Source organism: Pseudorca crassidens, chromosome 10, assembly GCF_039906515.1.
Source record: "Pseudorca crassidens isolate mPseCra1 chromosome 10, mPseCra1.hap1, whole genome shotgun sequence".
NCBI classification, from domain to species: Eukaryota; Metazoa; Chordata; class Mammalia; order Artiodactyla; family Delphinidae; genus Pseudorca; species Pseudorca crassidens.
The window spans coordinates 58428392-58448647 of NC_090305.1; the positions used below are offsets into that span (position 1 = coordinate 58428392).

Genomic DNA, 20256 nt, shown 5'->3' on the forward strand with positions numbered 1-20256 from the left:
GCCCTTTAGCCCTTGTGGACAGAGCGAATGAATCAAGGCAGTAAGACCAGCTCCCCACTGGCTGAGGGCTCCACCTATCAGGGTTGCGGGGCTCGTGCGCAGGGCTGCTGTGACATCTAGAAGCATTAACGCTTTGTGGCAGCATGCGCGTGATGATGCTGAGGCGCCTGTGTTCTCTGGTCTCCCAACACAAATGGGCCTTAGAAGTTGGTGGTTATGCAGTTTACTTTCCTTCTTCCTTTTTTCATTCCTTAAGAGCAACATAGCCCTGTCACTGCAGGGGTGATGGGTTGTTAGCAAAGTTGATAACAGGAAATCTCACTGAGGATAAACAGAACACATCAGCCATTGCCCAGAAACACATGGTTCTCATTGAACCTGCCGAGGACTAATTGTGTGTGTATCAGAAGCACGAAAACAGGAAAACTCCTTTCTGATAGACCCACCAAGCCTCTTCTGACCAAAAGGAACTTTCTCAGCCTTGTTAGATACTGAGAAGTCATTATCTCCCCAGCTGTCAGGGTGCTAACTCCACTTAACTTCTCCTAAACATATGACCGAAAGCATGTTTCAGGACTCTCACGAAGTCTTAATAAAGCTTTAGATTCAATGAGTGACATCTAGGATTCTCTTTTCACTGCTCTGATGCGTATCCCCTCAGAAAACCAGTGTAAGAGGTTAGACAGATGCTTATACCTGAAACATAGCATCCAGAAAATGACTGTTATTTACCTTTTGGTAAAAGAGGAATAATAAAGTGATGCATCTAATAAATGCAGAGATAACTCAGCGATTCCATAGGTGTGTTGCTTTATCCTTTAACGTAAGATGGGTATGAGCTTCACTCTTCACTATAAGATGGGTCCAAGAGTTAGAACCGGAGCTTAAATAAGCCAATACAATTCCGGGGACTGTGTTATGTCCCACATCAGGGCTACTGACTCATTTAATATTCAAATCAACAAACCATTCTGCTTCCAAAATGTTTCATTATCTGTGGAAGGAAAGTATTTTTGGCATGCACATCAAGTACTCAGATAACATTCTTATGTCTCTCTTTTTTGCTAAAGAGAATCTGACCACATCTGGAAATTCTTTGGTGTCACTGCTTCTCTGAAACTACATCCCATCTATATCACTTAAACTCCAGTAAAAGGCCATCCCCGTGCTTTGAAATGGGCCTCGTGGGGCGGGGCCGGGGTGGGGTGGGGGAGACTTGGGTTTCTCTGATAAAATGTAAATGAACGCTGTTTTACTGGGCAGCCTGGTGGTGGCCTGCACTCTTGACTTTTCAGCATGTTGGCCTGTGACACCCAGAGGAAAAGGGTGTGGGGGATGGGGAGGAACACCATTATTTTAGCCAAACCCTAGAGCTGGTGGGAAAAAATCATTGCCTTTTATGATAAGAAGTGATATCTTTTATGAAATAATAGCATATTCATACAGAGGACAAAATTGTACGATGGATCGTGCTCTCTCTTTCCTCTGGAATGTTGGTTTTGAGGCTTTGCCCCTTTATTTCCTGTTTCAGTTTTGGTCTCAGTAACACACTGACCTTTCAGATCAAATGCAATTTTTCCCAGTGTTGATGGCCTTAAGGGATGGGGAAGGGGGTTGGGGAGGCAAGTCTTTCATTTAGAAGATAACTTTTCAGCTAGAAAGAGAAAGGACATCTGGAGTTGAAGTTATGGTCTTTTCAGGCTTTTTTGAGTTGCTGTCTTTCCCTTTCTAGAAATTAAAAGGCACTAGGTCATTGTTACATTTCTTGCTCCTTCTGCTCCATTTCCAACTCTGCAGGTTTGTCAACGGGCTCTTATTTATGGACGGCTGTTCTGTGCTCTCATTTACACATTTCAGTTCAAAACCAGAATTCAGCTCTTTATTTGCGGAGTGAGGCTTGGAGGGCCTGTCCAAAGCTAGAACCTCATATTAACTTACCTTGTATTGTTGTGATCATCAAAATACTTCTCCTTTTTGTCTATTTGTAGGAACACATTGAAGTCTGTAGCTACACACAGAAGTAAATATCAGAAAATCAGAACTTGCCAAACTGATAAGCAAGGGGACCCTTTTCACAAAGCAAAAGAATTCATAACTCTTGAGAGAGGTCTACCAAAGGATGCCTTTGACAACTCCTACCTTTAAATGATGTGCACACACACAAATTGTGTTCTCAACCTTTCAAATACATAGGTAACATAGAACTGGGCATATCCATTATAAGGAACTACCCAAGATGGTTATCACTGTTTTTATAATGTCTTTGCGGTTGAAGAAATCAGAGTGAATAAATGGAGACTTTGAGCACCCAACCCTTCTAGGTTATTCTGGGTCTGCATTATACAGTCTTGAAATGAACGGTGATACATAAAAGTATTTTTCTTAGGATTTATTATTAAAATGTTGTCATCTTTCACTGTTCTTTCGGCAATATCAAGAAAATCATAGCAATATGATTTAACATAAAAGATAATAAAAAGGGTTCTTTAAGACTGTAAAAAAAACTATCACAGTTTACGTTTTGCTGAATGGAAAATATGTAGCTCTTATTTCTCTTTCTAGTAGTAAACATCTTATATCGGCCTAAGTAACCAGTTGGTGTCATTTCTTGACCCTTTTATGAGGGCTATATTTATTTCAAACATTGGAGTCCTAAAATTAATATCCGCAAAGCCATTGTGGTCAACGTTCAGCCTCCCGTGGCAGAAAGGGAACTTATTATCTTCAGATACCGTGGTTCCAAGAGTAGGCAGTAGGTAATTGAATTAGCAAAGTAGGCATTCAAAACATTCTCTGGGTTTTTTTAAGCTCAAGGGGCGTGTGAATTCAGAGGAGCAGGTGGACCCGTCAGGGGACGGGTCATGTTTACCCAGTTGCCATCAGCTGTGATCGGTGTCACATGATATGGAAAAGTGGCCCAGGGATGTAACAGAGAACAGAAAGTCAACGATTAACAGATAAATGTGAGTTAACATGAAACACATGTTATTAAAAAATGAACCTATGCCCCCCTTTAATCCAGGTCATTCCAACAAACATAGTTTCTAGACCAGACTTTACCCAAGACCCACGTTGGTGGAGACGCAAGGATTCGCTCCTGGGCAGAACTGTTGTCACTGAGTTTATTCCTCTGTTAATTTAATCTTCCATTTCTCTTTTATTTCCTATGTACTATGTCCAGGAAGCATCAAGCCAGGGACACTTTGGTGACCCTTCCCATCCCTAGAACCCAGCCAGCTGGAATATGGTTAAGGAATGAGGCTGATGCTGGTAGAAAGGGGACATCCATGCTTTAGCCTGTTAAAAATATACCAGTAGGGCTTCCCTGGTGGCGCAGTGGTTGAGAGTCCGCCTGCCGATGCAGGGGACACGGATTCATGCCCCGGTCCTGGAAGATCCCACATGCTGCGGAGCGGCTGGGCCCGTGAGCCATGGCCGCTGAGCCTGCGCGTCCGGAGCCTGTGCTCCGCAACGGGAGAGGCCACAACAGTGAGAGGCCCGCATATCGCAAAAAAAAAAAAAAAAATACCAGTAATACCAAAAATAATAAATATACCAAATATACCAATAACACCAAAAATATACCAATAATACCAATAATTAAGGAAAAGTGGTTCCTTAATTTTGAGACATGTTAATCCACCTTCTGGATAACTTCCTACCTCTGTGATTTGCCTACAAGGCGCTCCTCTGTGTCCAGGCTCACCTCACCTGCCTCATTTCTGGCCACTACTCCCCAACATTCATCCAATGCTTGACCACGTTGAACTCCCAGGCTCTCTAGACTCAAGCCTACTGTTTGCACCTCCATGCCTTTGCACATGCTGTTCTCCTCTGCCTGGAATTCCCTTCCCCTGCTCCCTTTACTCTCTAGAGGTTCTCTTTTCCTCCAGAATTCACCTGCAATGCCACCTCCTCTGAGTCAGGGATGCAGTTCATGACAGAGACTGACTTGTTGGCTGAGAGAGAAATTTGTAGATTGACAATCTACAATAGGAGCCCTGCTCTGAGGGCTGTGAAAGGATAAACCATGAGATGATGGAACAGAGGCTGTGCATCCTGTGTGCAAGGAAGGTGGGGCTGGACAGGGAGCTTCGTGGTGGAGACTTTGGAGATGGTACTCCTTCCACAGTCAAAGCTGACAGGTACATAACAGGTTCCTTAACCTCTCTGGGCCTCGGTTTTCTCATCTGTAAAATGGGGGTGAAACTTCAGGAGACCAGATGTCCCAGTGTGCCTGGCTCATACCTGATCTATGTCTCTGTCTTGCTATTCTGTCTGTCTGACTCCCCGACTTCATTCTCAAAAATATCCCCATTTAGATAATAAATTATATGTCACTTACTGATAATAGTACCCTCTGTGAGTGGGTGTTATAAGGATTCAGTGTATCCCATAGCTCTTAGAATAGCACCCAGTGTTAGCTAGTATTTTTCCCATTTATATCTGCGTAGAGATGGGGCCTTAAGCAGCTGGAATTGGTTTCCAGGGTGATGTGCTTGGAGCAAGAGACTTAGAAAACACATTGGAGGACTTTCCTGTCCCTCAGGCCCAGGGACAGGGACTCTATTAAGGCTACTGTGTTCTGGGAACCTGGGAGAGACCTGTGTCCTCTCTCTCACTCTAGGTCAGCCGACAGCAATAAGTACCTTGTACAGACCCCTCTTTTGAGGCCACAACATGTGGCCCCTCAGTAGAGGCCACAGGAAATGCCGTTTCTTACAACCCCTTTATCAGACCACCACACCCTAGAGAGTCTTTAGTAAAAGCTCTAGAGGTCCTTTTCCACCTGGTGGCAGGTAATGATAAATTCGACCCAGAGAGTTAATTCCCTTTTTCAGTATTTTACCCATGAATCAGCCCCAGTTCATACTTTAAACCCAGTATTTCATGAATGAGGCTTTGCCAGGCTACCTGGAGTGCACTGAGGACACTTCATCCTCGGATAGGCCTGGGCCCTTGAAGACTTCTGACTATGAAGGTTCCTCTGACCCAGGCTGACCCGGACTCTGCCACCAAGTGATGTCCCCATTCTCTTGGGCTCCCCACAATTTCCCAAATCACCACCAGTTCTTGGTTTCAACTTGCACAATGTTTTCTTTGGGGTCAGGATGAGGGGAGAGGCGGAGGCCAAATGGCAACAGCAAACTCTCAATAGCTGCATTTGCCAAATTCAGCCTTAACACTGTGTCCTGTATCCTCTTGTCCTTTTTTGTGTGTTTGGTAAAGTTCTTTTATTCACATTCCAGTAGATACGGCCTATTCCAGCCCCCAGAGGTCCTGGAAGATGAGCAGCCGTGTCATGGGAAGCATTTGGACTCAGAGAGTCTGGAAAATAGATGAGAAGTGGGTGGACAGGGATGAGCAGGGGGCAGTGGCCGCAGAGTCCCTGGCCAGCCACGGAAATGAAGCTGTTGGATATGAGTGCCATAGTGCTTGGATTGTCTGCAAGAAGAAAACCTTGCATCTCCTTGATGATTTTACCACCAGACGGGGTGGTTAGAACCCAGTTGTGGGGGGTGGGTGCTCAGTAATTGCTTATCTATGTAGCAGGAGATTAGGTGACCCCCGCTCTAATGAAAATGCAGGAGAATCCTCAAGGGGCATAATTAGCAACTGAGGACAACCTTAGTGATCACGTAGGCCACCATCCTAATTTCACAAGTGGGGAAACTGAGGCCCCAGAGACCTGAACTGCATCAGCTGTTAGGAGCCCAGGACCGTCAAGTTCATCAAGGCCACCTGTGCCCCAGGATTCCTTCACTGGGTGCCGCTTGCTGCCACCAACCAATCACGTGACCTTGGACGAGTCATGGAACTCAGGGCCTCTGGTTCCTTACTGTCAGCCGAGGCCATGGGACCGTATGATCTTGGAGCTGCCTTCCAGAAACAACATTCCAGGATGCTCTGTTTCCCTTCCAGCCTGAGACAGCATGGAGTGGCCTGGCCTCCCAGCCAGCAGGCACTTTATCTCCCATGGAGCAGAAGTGGGTCAGGGTGGAGGACTTTGGGATTCCTGGGCTTGTAGGCTCATGGTTCCTTCCCTTTGACTGGGGTAAGAACAGGAAGGGATGGTTTCCCTCCACCTCCACCTCCACCCCCCACCCCTCCATGACTCCTACCCCAGCCCCATCCTCAGCCTCTGGACCTAAGAGGCAGGGAAGTGGTTGCAAACAGGTTTCTGGAGCTGGATGACCTGCGCTGCAGCCCAACTCTGCTGCCTGCCCCCTGGGAGACCTGGCCCCCCTGCCTCTCAGCTTCCCCATCTGTAAAATGCTGACAGTAATAGCACTCGCCTCACAGGGGTGCTCAGTAAGGGCTGCACAAGTGTCGGGTACCGTTGTGTCCATCACACACGTTCTATCCATGCACACAGAACAATCCCTTGCCCTCATGACCCTGGTCAGGGACCAAGTTGCTCATTTTAGCTGAGGGAGCGTCTACAACCAGATTAGCTGGTCTGAACCAGACCCATGCAGCACGGAGCAACCTTCGGCCTCCTTTGAGAGAGGACCACCCTGAACCTCCCGGAAAAACGTTGTTTTCCCTGATTGAAGTGATTCCCATGTAACCACAGTCGGGAGCATGACTGGCTGAGACTTTCATTCACCACAGACTCAGCCTCCACTTCCCTCCTCCAGATTCCCCTGAGGCAGATCAGATGTCACATCAGATCACATCACGTCCCTGTCATCACTCTGTTCACAGGCCCCTAAGACACTAGGGGAAAAGAGGAAGATGGAGCTCCAAGGTGTGTCTGTGCCCCACGTGTTGGCACCGGTTGCTCCTCCCACCTCTCCCTGTGGTTCCCAGCACCCTCCCCCAAGGTGCTGGTGTCCTGTGGGCATGACAGTGAACCTGGCTGGGTTGGGACTCTGCTCCTACACTTCCCCTCCCTGCTTGGAAACCCAAATCGCCCACTGCAGAGCCAGGAGGAGCTCTGCCCCATCCCTGATTTTAATTAGGAACGGATGCATCCTGCAAGACTCAGAGTTCCATCTCTCTCAACCCAGACCAAATGTGTTTGGGGGTCCAGGCCTGGTCATCTCCACAGAAGAACATGAATCCCACAGGGCTGCAGAAGGACTGTTTCTCCAGCGGCTTTTCAGCAAATGTCCACTCCAGAAGACAAACAGGAAAAGTGGAGACCCACATGCTTCTGAGTGAAATATGATTGGAATTAACATGAGCACACACATTCAAGTTCTCAAATGTTCAGTGAACAAAATGTTTTCTATCTGTGAGGTGCCATATATGCCCAAATAGAGGGCAACCCCCAAAGAACACAATCCACCACTTTGCTAAAGAGGTAAATTTAACAGATTTTTGGCCAACTTGACAGGAATCAGAGCTGTGATTGCTTTTGGGCTGGGGATGGGAATTGACTGGAAAAGGGCCAGGGGAAACTTTCTGGAGGGATGGACGTGCTCTGTCCCTTCACTGGGGTGGTGGTTATGTGGGTGATTTCATTTGTCAAAATTCATCAGATTATACCCTTAAGATCTGGGCATTTTTAGGGAATGTAAATTTTAACCTCAATTTTTAAAAAAATTAGAAAAGTAAATACCTACTTGTAATACTTAACCTAATCATGTAGTCGCACACTTAAAATTATACAAGAATACTACATTAATTTATATTACTGTTTTTATTCACACATTTCACAAAATGATTTTATGCAGATGTGCATCTTTTGAGATCAATGGATAGCATTATTAAAGCCACTTTTTTAGTTGACAGTATTCCAAAGCATATCATCTTCAATTCATCTAATTTATTTGAAATGCGGAACATTTTGAATCCATGTTTGATGCTGAAATTTTATTGTAAGACACAAATACCCATTTGCATAACATTACAGCAGTTGTTTTTCTCATCTGTCTTAGAAGTGATTGTTCTTGATTCTCACGACATAATCAGCCGATGTTTTGCTTTCCAAAAATGAGCTTTAAAATATTTATCACAACTTACAGTTGCACCCCAGGAATAATCACCACATCTATGTTAAATCTCATTGCCTCCTTCCCATTAATTCTTCTAGTGACCTCGAAAAGCATCCAAAACCAACACTGATTGAGACCATTTCAGACTGGTGTGTCCTCCCAGATTTTGTGGTTCGAATAAAGCAATTGAGAGAGTACCACATTACTTACTGTTTTAAAGAACAGTAAGTCCCTTGAGTTCCCTGGTGGTCCAGTGGTTAGGACTTGGCGCTTTCACTGCCGTGGCCCCGGGTTCAATCCCTGGTCCCCACAAGCTGAGAGGCGCAGCCAAAAACAAACAAACAAAATGCAGTGCATTTTAAAGAACAGTAAGTCCCCAAACTATGAGAGACTTTTAAAGGCAACACTCTATTTTCTAAGAGTTAATTTGAGGAAATAAACCTTCATCTTATTTATCTTCAGGCATATATAGTAAATCCTGGCATATGTGTTCAGACCAAAGATAAAATAGAGATTAAATTTGGAGATCTTGTTTTAAAGTTCATTGTTCAAAGATTAGCATTGTTAGCTTAAGTTAGAAGTTTCCATGTAAAAACTTTAAACTAGACCTTGCTCCCTACCATGAATGAGAAGCTGAAACATTCTTGAATCAGTGTAAACACACTATATTTTACTCAAAGGCATTAAAGATAGGAGAGTGTAGTTTAAGTAGATGATTCTGGTTAGAAATCAGATTGTAAACACAATCCTAAATTATGAATTACTAACGATTAATTTTGCAACTTGACCTTAAGTCATGTCAAAGCTTCAACTACACACAGTGTGATATGATGATATATAAAGAAGGCTTTGTTTTTTTCAACATTTCCCCAGTTTAGGCATCAAAAATAGTATTGTTCTTAAAGAAACCAACATGGAAGACTATGTACTGTTGTTTTGATCTTTTTTTAATGTTGCTGTTGCTCAGCATTGTTTTTCCACTGGACTTTCAAAAGCTGTCAGAAGCAAAATCAGGTAACTCAGCAAGGGTTCCCAGGGCATATAAGCTCCTGTATGGCTCAATGCAGTGGATGCCAAATTTTTTTTTTTTTTTGGTAGCAGAATCCTGGTTTTAAATGACATTATGTGTGGTTGATGCTCTAGTTGGAACAGAGATGGGAGCCCGGAGCAGTCCTGCTTGGTGCCCTTCTCCTCTCTAGGGAATCCACTGAGGGGTTCCACAGCACCTAGAGGTTCCGTGGAACACAGTTTGAAAACCTCTGACAGTGGGCCATGCCTAAAGGCTGGAACTCAGAAGATCTCGGTCTAAAACCTGAGTTCTGGTCTGTGTGATTGTTAGCAAGTAATTTAACCTGAGCCTCATTTTCTTTCTCCAGACAAAGAACATGAATGCTCATTTCAGAGAGTTGATGTAAGGATGTTTTTAAAGTTTATTTTGTCCACTCTTCCTTGGTCACAACTCACTTGCATGTTGTGTGCCATCTCAATTATTTAACAACTTAGCATCCATGTTTTTTATTATTTGGCCTTGTTGATGCTACTACTTCTGCCTTTCAGCTTTTCAGCCATTATTGTCCCCTGGAGAATGGACCAGGGGGAACAGTTGACTTTGGGCTCTACCGCAACGTCCTCTACAATAAGGGATTCCAGGCTCATGATCCTTTCTTGGGATGGATCACTCTGACAGGTTTCTTTTCATTTTCAGGTGGGCCAGGAGAAGGGAAACTGTTCTTTCCAGAAAAACCCAACCCCCTGTATCATCCCTCAAGAACCAGAAAATATCTTCCATACAATATTTGCTTTTTTCACAAAGTCGGGAAGAAAAGTCTTGGTAAGAATTTGCTTACTGCTTGGGTTAACATGGGTGGTCCTCATTAGGAAGGCAAGTCTGAGATGAGAAGCCAGTCTTCTATTTGGCATTTATTATTTCCCAAATCTGGTTTTAATCAATTGGCTTAGGAAGTCACAAGGACTGTAGTCAACTCCTATTTTTCAGCCTGAGGTTTCTATCAAAGTGTTAAATTTACATTTCTAATTCCATTGGCTGGCAAAGGGAAAACCTTTGCAACCCACCAAGCACAAAGTTAAACATTTCTCCCACTAGTATGAGTCCAATCAAGAGTGATGGTTCTCATACAACCACTTTGTATACCACTATTGGGCAGTATATACTAAAACTAAACATATCTGTACCCTATGACCCAGCAGTTCCACTCCCAGGTATATCCCCAAGAGAAATGGGTACTTGTATCCCCCAGAGACATGGACAAGAATGTTCACAGCAATCTTATAATAGCCAGAAACTGGGAACAATCCAAATGTCCATCACCAGGAGAATGTATAAACAATTGCAGTGTACCCATACACTGGTGTATTATGAGCAATAAAAACTGCAACACCAACAACATAAGTAAATCTCCCTTCTTTCTCCTTGCAAATCCAGTTTTTTGGTAGGGTGCACCAGTGAGCTTAGACTTGAAGGCATATTCTGGTGCCTGCCAGGAAGGAAGTCCCTTAATTGCCCTCTGGTGGCAAGAAGGAATAATTGCATCTTCCTATGGATTTCCTCTACCTGGAATGGCCTTGGTCCGCAGAATAGAAGCTCACAGTGCCCTCTGTGCTATAAATGCTGTGCTCTTGTCTTTGTTCTTAATACGGTTTGATCATTCTCTGTTTGTTCTTCTCAGGACTGCGAAAAGCCAGGAATTTCTTGCCTAACAATGCACTGTAATCTTAGTGCGCTGGCTAAAGAAGAAAGTCGTACTATAGACATTTACATGCTGCTGAACACAGAAATACTGAAGAAGGTAAGCCCTGGGAAGCTGTACTATTGGGGTTCATTTAAAAGCATTTGAATTGGTTTCCTCAGAACAAACTCTGCCTGCCCCCTTTAAAAAACTGCCCTGGATAGCACCACTGGTAATTCTGCTGCAGATGATGCCCGGGAAACATACCAGACCCTTGTTATTCAAAGTCTGGTTGGAGGACCAGCAGTATCAGCATCACCTGGGAGCTCCTTAGAACTGCAGAATCTTGGACTCTACCCAGCCTTTGGGAATCAGCATCTCTGTTTTAACAAGCTCCCTAGGTGTTTTGTTTGCACAGTTGAGTTTCTCAGACTTTAGCTTGCTTCAGAATCACCTGGAAACCTTGTTAAACCACAGATTCCTCAGAGGGGAGTCTGAGGGTCTGCCTTTCTGAGGAGCTTCCAGGTGATGCCAATACTGCTGTTCTGGGGACCACGTTTTAGATCAGGGGTTTTCCTTAAAGGGTCAGTAGTAAATATTTTAGGTTTTATGGGCTATACAGTGTCTTGCCACTGCTCAACTCTGCCATTGTATTGTGAAAGCAGCCATAGACCATACTCAAATGAATGGGTGTGGCTGTGTTCCAATAAAACTTTATTTACAAAACCCAGCAAAGGGCCAGATTTGACCCATGAGTCATAGTTTGCCAACCCCTTGTTTAGATGGCACCTTGTTTTTCAGAATTCCAACTTCTGAATCTCAGATAACTTTTTTTTTTAGGGTTTTTTTTTTTTTACTTTTATTTAAGTATAGTTGATTTACAATGTTGTGCTAGCTTCACGTGCACAGCAAAGTGAACCAGCTATACATACACATATATCCACTCCTTTTTAGATTCCCCTCCCACATAGACCATTACAGAGCACTGAGCAGCGAATCTCAGATCACTTTGCTATTATAAGTTTATAAAAGTGGCTCATAAAAAATACCTCAGTCCATGAATTGGTGGCCCTTAAGAAAATCATACACATTCACTATGATTTATTTTAACATAAACGCTGCTGAGTATGAAAGGCCACATCCAACAAGATGCTTCTAAAATAATCACATGTGAAGCTAAAACAAAATAGGCATGTTAGCCACAGAGATTCTCTTTATTTTCCTTTGGAAAAACTAAATGTGTTAGTCTGTATAAAACTGTCAGTGTATAAATGAATATCCTTAGAAAAGTCATTCCAGTGTTATTTTTTAAATTAGGCATGGCAGTAACATGTTGGCCTGATAAGTCACAGGCACAGGGGGATACAGGATGTTTTACCCACTCTCCGACTCCGGCTGGTGGAGAGCTGTGAACAGTTCTGCTTTCCCTGGATTCTTTGGAGGGAAACTGGTTTGGGGCAAGTTGGGTGCACACAGCACTGCTTCCCTGTTGTACCTCTCCCTTTAAAAAGGATAGTGTTGGGAGAGGACCAGGCATGAACTAGAGCACCCCTGGTCACCCTATGATTCCAGAATGTCATATCACAGGAAGTGCCTTACTGTCCTGGGTCCCCAGGACAGGTTGAGGGATTATGATTCTGTATGCTTACCCATCCTGTTCACCTTCTTGATAAACGGCCCTGGTGACAGTTTTATTCCCTATGCCACACTTGGCACTGTTGACAGAACCCTGATACGGCACTGATGGCAGGAAGCCACTCTGATTTCTCTTTCAGCCTCAACCCAGTTGGCTGCTGCTTGCACTTATAAATTAGTCATTAGTACAAATTTAACCACAAAGCCTCAAGCCTTCCTTGTCCCCAGCTCTGGCCTGGTCTTGTGCAGCTTTCTCTTTCTCTCTCAGTGATCAGTGGTGACCCTTTGCCAAGGAACATGTCCCAGTGACTGCTGTCCCCGTGGGCCATCCAGCCTAGTCTGCATCCCAAGACAGCAGGAAGCCATGGGGTGTCGTATGCGGATGTTGGAGAACCGATCTCCCTACTGGTTCCCTTTCAGCAGAAACCAGCAGAAATCCCAGGTGCAGAGGAAAGCCTCTGTCGGGCCCCCGAGGCCAGCCACGCCTCCCTAAGGATGTGGAGCAGAACCAGCCTTGTGGTTCCCTGGGCCACCACTTCTGTTAGTTTTCCTTTGACCTGAAGGTCTGGCCACAGACAAGGGAATTTGAGGTTTTATTGTTTTGACTTTAACAAGTTTTCATTTGAAATGTAGGATCTGATTTTTTTTAATCATCAGAGGATTCCAGTTTCTTCCAAAGTATTTGTTTTTTACAACCACAAGGCACCTGTTCTGTGCCAGGCTCCTCACCTGCTCGGCCTTTAACTTTGACAGTTATCATCGTCATCATCATCATCATTATTATTGTCATTAGCAATGTCCGAGATGATGATGATGATGATGATGATGATGATGATGATCTAAGATTGAAAAGACAGTATATCCTGACCCATGAAACCACAAATCTACAGAACTGTTAAACTGGTAAAAGATTGCTGCATACAAAATTATTTACTGCTTAATATGAGCTCACTGAAGCAGTTTTTTTTGAGTGACAAGTTTGCCAGCCCCTGTCTTCTTCCAAACTCTTCCATCACTGCCTTGGAGCCATTCTCTCATTATCTGGATTGGTGGCTTTGAGCCCACACCAAGGCTTCTGCCTGCAATGGCTGGTGGGCTCTTCCTGAGTCTTTCCTGGGCCACCCTCCCTCCCCCCATCCCCTTTCTCATTGGGCCATCACCTAATTACAGTAAGTTCCCTACATACAAACCTTCCTCAAGTTGTGAACTTTCAAAGACGTGAACGTGCGTTCCATCAGCATCAGGCGTGAGTGAAATTGCAGCTTGCCCTCCGTCTCCTATTACTGACGATCCTTCAGCTCTACCATCTCCCACCTCCTCTCCCTCCTCCAGTCAGTAACTCTTCTTGCCTGTTCACTCAACGCCAGCCCCTGTATGCCAGCTGTTGTACTGTACTACTGTACTTTTCAAGATACTGGACTGTAAGATTAAAATGTTTATTTTTTGTGTTTGTTTTTCATGTAATATTTTTGTGAAAAGTATTATAAACCTATTACAGTACTGTACTATTTATATAGCCGATTGTGTTAGTTGGGTACCTAGGCTAACTTTGTTAGACTTACGAACGCACTCTCGGTACGGAACTCGTTCACACGTGGGGGGACTTACTGTATAAGCTAGATGCTTCCCGCCTCTCATCTCTCCATCAGGTACCCTCTTCCAAGCTTAAATGGCTTTGACCCCCCGAACCAGCTTCATTTAAGAGCAAAGAAAGAGTTAAAGGGAACTCATGTGGAGAGTTTGAGGGTTGTGGTCAAGGCAGGAAGATGCTTGAGAAATGTAAATCAGATACCTTCTATGGAACGCCAGGCCTTGATTTGTTGTACACAGTTAACAGCTTTATTTATTCTCTGCTCTTTGGGAATATGTCAATACCAAGATCCAAATATCTGGCTCCTGCCACTTGGAAACCACAGCACACAAGCCTGCATGTGTTGATGACTCAGCAAAACTCCAGAGCTTTTCAGCGTCCACTATGATATGAATGAATCCTCAAGAGAGAGACTGGAAATCTCTTGTCTCATTCAGTGATAGAAATTTTTATCTGGTTCACATGGAATCTTTGAATTTCAGTTCTGTCTGGGACCTCGGGGCCCAGCCATTGTGATTGAAAAGTCTTACAGTGAGTTGTGTTGTTTCTTCCTCAGGACAGTTCATCTGTCATCCAGTTCATGACCCGCGCCAAGGTGAAGGTGGACCCTGCCCTGAGGGTGGTGGAGGTAGCCAGTGGGAACTCAGAGGAGATGACGGTGAGTTGGTCACCCCACACACACACAGCTCTCCTCCAAGGGTGAGGGAATCTGGGTGACTTGGGAGACTTGGTGCTGGCATTTGAGGGTAAAGGCGGTCTCTAAGCCAAGATGTCAGCTTTGTGGTAGACCCAAGACCTTGCCTGCCTTGGCTTCCAGGCCCCCATGGAGAACTTCTGTGGTCTGCTCTTGTTGTGATAGCCATGTTCTCTGGGATGCTGTTGGAGAACTTCTGCGGTCTGCTCTTGTTGTGATAGCCATGTTCTCTGGGATGCTGTTGTTATGTGAAAGCTCCCGGCTATGACCAGCCAAAGGAAAAATCTTCTGGAAGTACCCTTGACAGGGCTTGCATTTCCATTCTGGAGCCAAGACTATTTTTATTTTTCTCAGACCTTTCCCTGAAACCTCATCTGCCTTCCCAGTCACATTGGTCCATGGATAAACGCTGGGTGTTTCTAAACCAAGTTGTTTGAGCAACCTGAAGGGGTCACATCCTAGTTGCCAAGTCCTAGAAACTCCTCTTTCATTCCCTACCTAACCCCGTATCCTCTATCACAACGGTCCGCAACCTTTCTGGCACCAGGGACTGGTTTTGTGGAAGACAGTTTTTCCACGGGGTGTGAGGGGATGGTTCAGGTGGTAATGCCAGCAGTGGGGAACCACAGATGAAGCTTTGCTGTCTCTCGCCTGCCACTCACCTCCTGCTGTGCGGCCCAGTTCCTAACAGGCCGGTACTGGTCTGTGGCCCGGGGGTTGGGAACCCCTGTTCTATAAAGTGCAGTCGGTAAGCAGCCTCAAGATGGAATATGTGGCAACCGGGAGCTCGGATGTGGGGTGTGGGAGAAGCTGGAGGGAAAGGGGTACTCTTGGAAATTGGCTGCCTTTTATTATTTTTCAGGGGCAGGAGGCAGGGGGGAGGCTTATTCTCTGACACCCACACTGAGGTCCTAGGCACATGGGGAGACAGCAGCCTCTGAACTGGTTTGGCCAATGAGTTATGCAATGATGCTAGCTTTTTGCATCTCCTTTCCTGGAACTTACTTCTCTCAAGGGAGACTTTACCCTCTCTTGGAAGAGTGAATATTGCTGTGACAAATTTACAAAAGTGAAAAATTCACAGAGATTAATTACTTACAAAGAAAAAATGGTTAACTTATTTTCCAATAACAATGGAGACACCACATATCTAAATGTGAGGATGAGGATCAGAGCAAAGCCCACTCTTATAAGACCCTGGTTAGGAAGGGTTCATGTAGAAAATAAATGCCCGGGGACTTCCCTGGTGGTGCAGTGAATAATAATCTGCCTGCCAGTGGGGACACGGGTTCTATCCCTGGCCCAGGAAGATCCCACATGCCGCGGAGCAACTAAGCCCGTGCACCACAACTACTGAGCCTGCGCTCTGGAGCCTGCGAGCCACAACTACTGAAGCCGATGTGCCTAGAGCCCGTGCTCCGTAGCAGGAGCAGCCACCGCAAGGAGAAGCCCGTGCAACGCAACGAAGAGTAGCCCCTGCTCTCTGCAACTAGAGAAAGCCCGTGTACAGCAACGGAGATGCAACGCAGCCAAAAATAAATAAAATTAAAACTTTTAAAAAATAAAGAAATGGGGCTTCCCTGGTGGCACAGTGCTTGAGAGTCTGCCTGTCGATGCAGGGGACACGGGTTCATGCCCCGGTCCAGGAAGATCCCACATGCCGCGGAGCGGCTAGGCCCGTGAGCTATGGCCGCAGAGCCGGCGCATCCGGAGCCTGTGCTCCGCAATGGGAGAGGCCACAACAGTGAGAGGCCCGCGTACCGCAAAAAAAAAAAAAAAAAAAAAAAAAATTAAAGAAATGCCCAGGACCTCCATGAACTCTCAGTCCTGAGCAAGAAACAAAAGCAACAGCTGGTACAGAATGAATAAGAATCTGTGAGGATGTTAAAGCTGCCCCAGGCCGTGGGTATTGCATGCCTGATGCAGGGAAGGACTGTCAGATGCAGACCTTAACTCCTCTACTCACATCAGGAAATTCTCCACGTAGTCATTTTAATAACAGAAACTGAATGGGATGAAATGGAATGGCGCTGGAGTCCTTCACTCCTAGGGTCAGTGTTTATGGAAGATCAAATATTTGGAGATGGCCTTTGCCTTTTCCTCCTTGCCTTTTGGCCATTTAACTGCTAATTCAGACTTACCTGGGGATTGAAGAAGAATGGAGATTCACTGCTCATTGTCACAGCTCTGGTTAAAAAGTTTCATAGGATGAGATACATGCCCAACATGAGAGGTTTGGAATGTTCTGGTAGACCACTGTGTTCCCAATTAAGAGTTAACGGAAGTAACTAACAGGTTTCCTACAGGTGGAATCCCTTGGGTAAATGAAAAAAATATCATGGGTGCATTGCCTTTGATTAGAACACGGAGCTGTGGGATCCAGGAAAACATTGCCTAACACCCCATCGTTGGATTCTGAGTCATCTGTACGCCCCCCAAAAACCACTTCCATTAGTTACTGTTCCATTTTGAGCACTATGGTAATATTATCATTATCAAGAGTTCTTTGGAAGAAGCTCTCATTTTCAACTAGTTTTTTTCCGGTACTCTAAGAAAAATGGGTACCCGTCGGAATCCTACAATGCCCCCACCTCCCTCCTTTCCATAACTTTGCCTTTCAATCCGTGAGCCAAGATGAAGTACTACAATCTGTTCTCAACTTTCCTGGCAGAAAAAAATATATATTTTCTGAGTAGGAAGGTTTGCCTTTTTAGAACAAACACGTTCCACCCTACATGTTTCTTCTGAATGCCTGGTGCTCTGTTAGTTGTTCATCGGAAGGGAAATTTCCATAGAGGCTAGCCACCAAATTTAAATCAGGCAAAATATCGCAGGAGTTTAGATCAGACGCCACATTTGTATGGCCTTGGAATGAACAGGAAGTGTACTTGCTGCTGGTAACGAGCAGGGTGTGGGTGAGAAGAGGAAAACAATCTAGTTTTTAACCACATAAAATGCACATGGTGATAATTCAACTGACAGGCAAATCAAATAATTTTCTTGGGACTCTTTGTGTCTTTTATTTTTATGCCATGGTACGGGGAGTGCTTTACAGGGCGTACGGTTGAATACCTAGAAATATGTACTAGATATTTGAGGCATTTTCCTTGTTTACTAATAATAGATTTGAGGTGCCCTTCCCAGGTGGGGTATTAGCACGTGTCCAAGGCCAACCACACCAGCTTACCTGGCTTTGTACAGACCCAAACCTGAGAACTGTGGATGAGATCTGAGTCACCGCATTCAGCGCTGATTGTGCTGAGAACACTCTGAACTCCCATCCTGTCCAACCCAACCCTTCCGGCTTTTCTGCCAGTGCTGCCAACAGCTGAGGCTAGAAACTCCCCGGGGGCAAACTAAGAATCTCCAGCACACCAGCTCTGCTCCTGAGAGCCACCACCCCACACTCCCTTCTCAGACTGCGTGAGAAGCTTGTATGAGTTACAGAGCAAATCTATTTTCTTGATAGTTTGAAATAGTGGAATACATTATGAACCTGGAAATCCACAGATGGATAAGTAAGTCATTGCCATGTGGAGTGGGCACCAGGCTGAGATTCTAGGTACCAGCAGGAGAGACTGACTCCGTCTCATTTTAGCGGAATCAGAATGGATTAGAAGGATATTGGGTAGCTCTCAGAATTGCCAGGAAGGCTGGGGATATGACAAATCTGTGGCGCCAGGACCACAGGCTGGGTCAGGCCCCAGGAAGAGCCTGGCGTGGTACTCTGGACACTTTCCCTGGCTTCTCTCAGCCTCTTGCTCTGGAGTCAGGCAGGAACCTCTCACTGGCTGAGGTTAGACCCCTGTCCATGAGGTACCAGGCACCCCAGAAAGAGCAGGTGGCTGGCATTTTTGGCTATTATAGTAGAGCCTCACCCTCACCCCAAGACTCACCTAGAGGAAGACTCTCCAGCACTGGAAGGATGCTAAAAAGTGACAAATACCCCCCTCCCATGTGCTTTTCTAATACCGAAGACAGCATGGGGCCAACCAACCCCTGGTGCATCTTAGAGCTCCCATCTGAGCCAGTCTTTGTTCAGTCATTTAGACCACTTTGTCAGCTCCATTAATGAGAGAACATGAAAGTCTTTGTCCATAGGTGGTTTAGCAGTGTTTGTGCTTTGGGCTTTGTTTTGTTTTAAGAATGAATATGCTGGAATGAGCTACTTCCTTGCTGACATTTGCTGACAGGACAAGTGTCTGGGGCCTTCACCTTCTGCCCCGGGAATCATATGTCCAGGTCACCTCCCTCCCACAGTCCTCCTTTGCCATCCCTTACCCTGCAGGTGGGGAGATGCAGGGGTCATAACTTTAACAAGTCCCCTGAGATTCTGCTGTGCCCTGCCTGGATTAGAAGCACAAAGCCTCTTCCTCTAGTGAACAAAGGGCCTCTGATGCTCAGGGAGAATAGATGACTTGCCCTGGATCTCACATCACTGAGCCAAGAATAGTGTCTGGAGCTCTTAACTCCCCAGCCTGGTGCTCCTTTCCCTGCCCTGCAGCCACTCAGTCACACGGGAGGGCACTGGGCCTTGGATGAAAGGGCCCCGACAAGTGCAAGTGTCCACTCTGGAAAGGACTGACTTGTTTTAAAGTCTGTCTGTTAAAACTGCCCAGGTACCCTTGGAGCCCAGCCAGCCCCTTCAGACTGGACCTGGCTCTCCTCACCCCAGTGGGGGCTTTCCCTGCTCAGTCTCAGTCAGACTCCAGAACAAAGCCTCCAGCCTGCAGCCACGCTTTCACTTCTGAATAAACCTCCCCCTCACGCACGAATTGATCAGGACAGCACGTTCCAGCTTCATTTTCTCTGAAGCCGTTCAAGTTCAGTTCCCGGTCTTGGCCCTTCCGGGAAGTCAGTACTTCTAGTCTGGCCTTGTCCTCTGTGAACAGGGAGCACTGTATTTCCCCCTTTGGAATTAGAAAAGCCTGGCTTCATATCCCATCTCCTTCACATCCCAGTGGTGTGATCTTGGGTATCAGGTAAGCTCTGTGAGCCTCCGTTTCCTCATCTGTAACATGGGAAACCTGCTTTCTACTTCCTGGAGGTTTCCCCTCCGTTTTGCTCCCTGTCACTGCCCCCCAATCTAGAGGGCATCATCTAAGGTAGTAAATGAGATTACTTCGAAAGGTGCCACCTATAGTTCTTTTGTTGTTTAATGCATCTTGAAGCAAACTTTACAATTTTCTGTCGCCGAATAGACTGTGACTTGTACTTTACCATTTATGTGAAAAATTACATTATACCCGGCAAGAGAGTTTTCCCCCTTCTTACACTGAGAGGTACGATGAAGAAGAGGGTCATTGGAAAGTCATCACCCCCCCCAATTCCCTGTCATCATCAAAAGATGGTAGGCGGTCCTCTCCCCTCACCCACTACCCCCAATGTGAGAATTAAGCTCTAACCATAAGGAACTGAGAAAAATCCCAGTGTGGTTTGCTGATTGTCACTATTCACAGTTTCATTCAATGAATACTTATTGGGGGCTTGCTACGGGCCAGGCAACATAGAGACACTGTGGGTGCAATGGGGAGCAAAGTAGCCATGGCCCCTGCCCTCCCAGAGCTGACTGAGAGGGTGACAGAGAGTAAACAAGGAAGCAAACAAGGGTTTTATTTCAAATCAAGGTGAGTTCCATGGGAGTAACCTGCTCTAGATTGAGGGGAATCTAAAGGAATGTTTCTCCAAGGAAGCTGAGATCTAGAG

General features: G+C 45.5%; 1 protein-coding gene across 2 annotated transcripts in view; it reads left to right on the forward strand.

The window, feature by feature from the left end:
• Window positions 1–20256, forward strand: part of ITGA9 (integrin subunit alpha 9) — a 351949-nt gene that overhangs the window by 304987 nt on the left and 26706 nt on the right. For both annotated transcript variants that reach the window (XM_067753774.1, XM_067753773.1), the window contains exons 24-26: window positions 9649–9774; window positions 10631–10750; window positions 14413–14514. In XM_067753774.1, the coding sequence (XP_067609875.1) occupies window positions 9649–9774; window positions 10631–10750; window positions 14413–14514 (348 nt within the window). The remainder of the gene's footprint in view (window positions 1–9648; window positions 9775–10630; window positions 10751–14412; window positions 14515–20256) is intronic.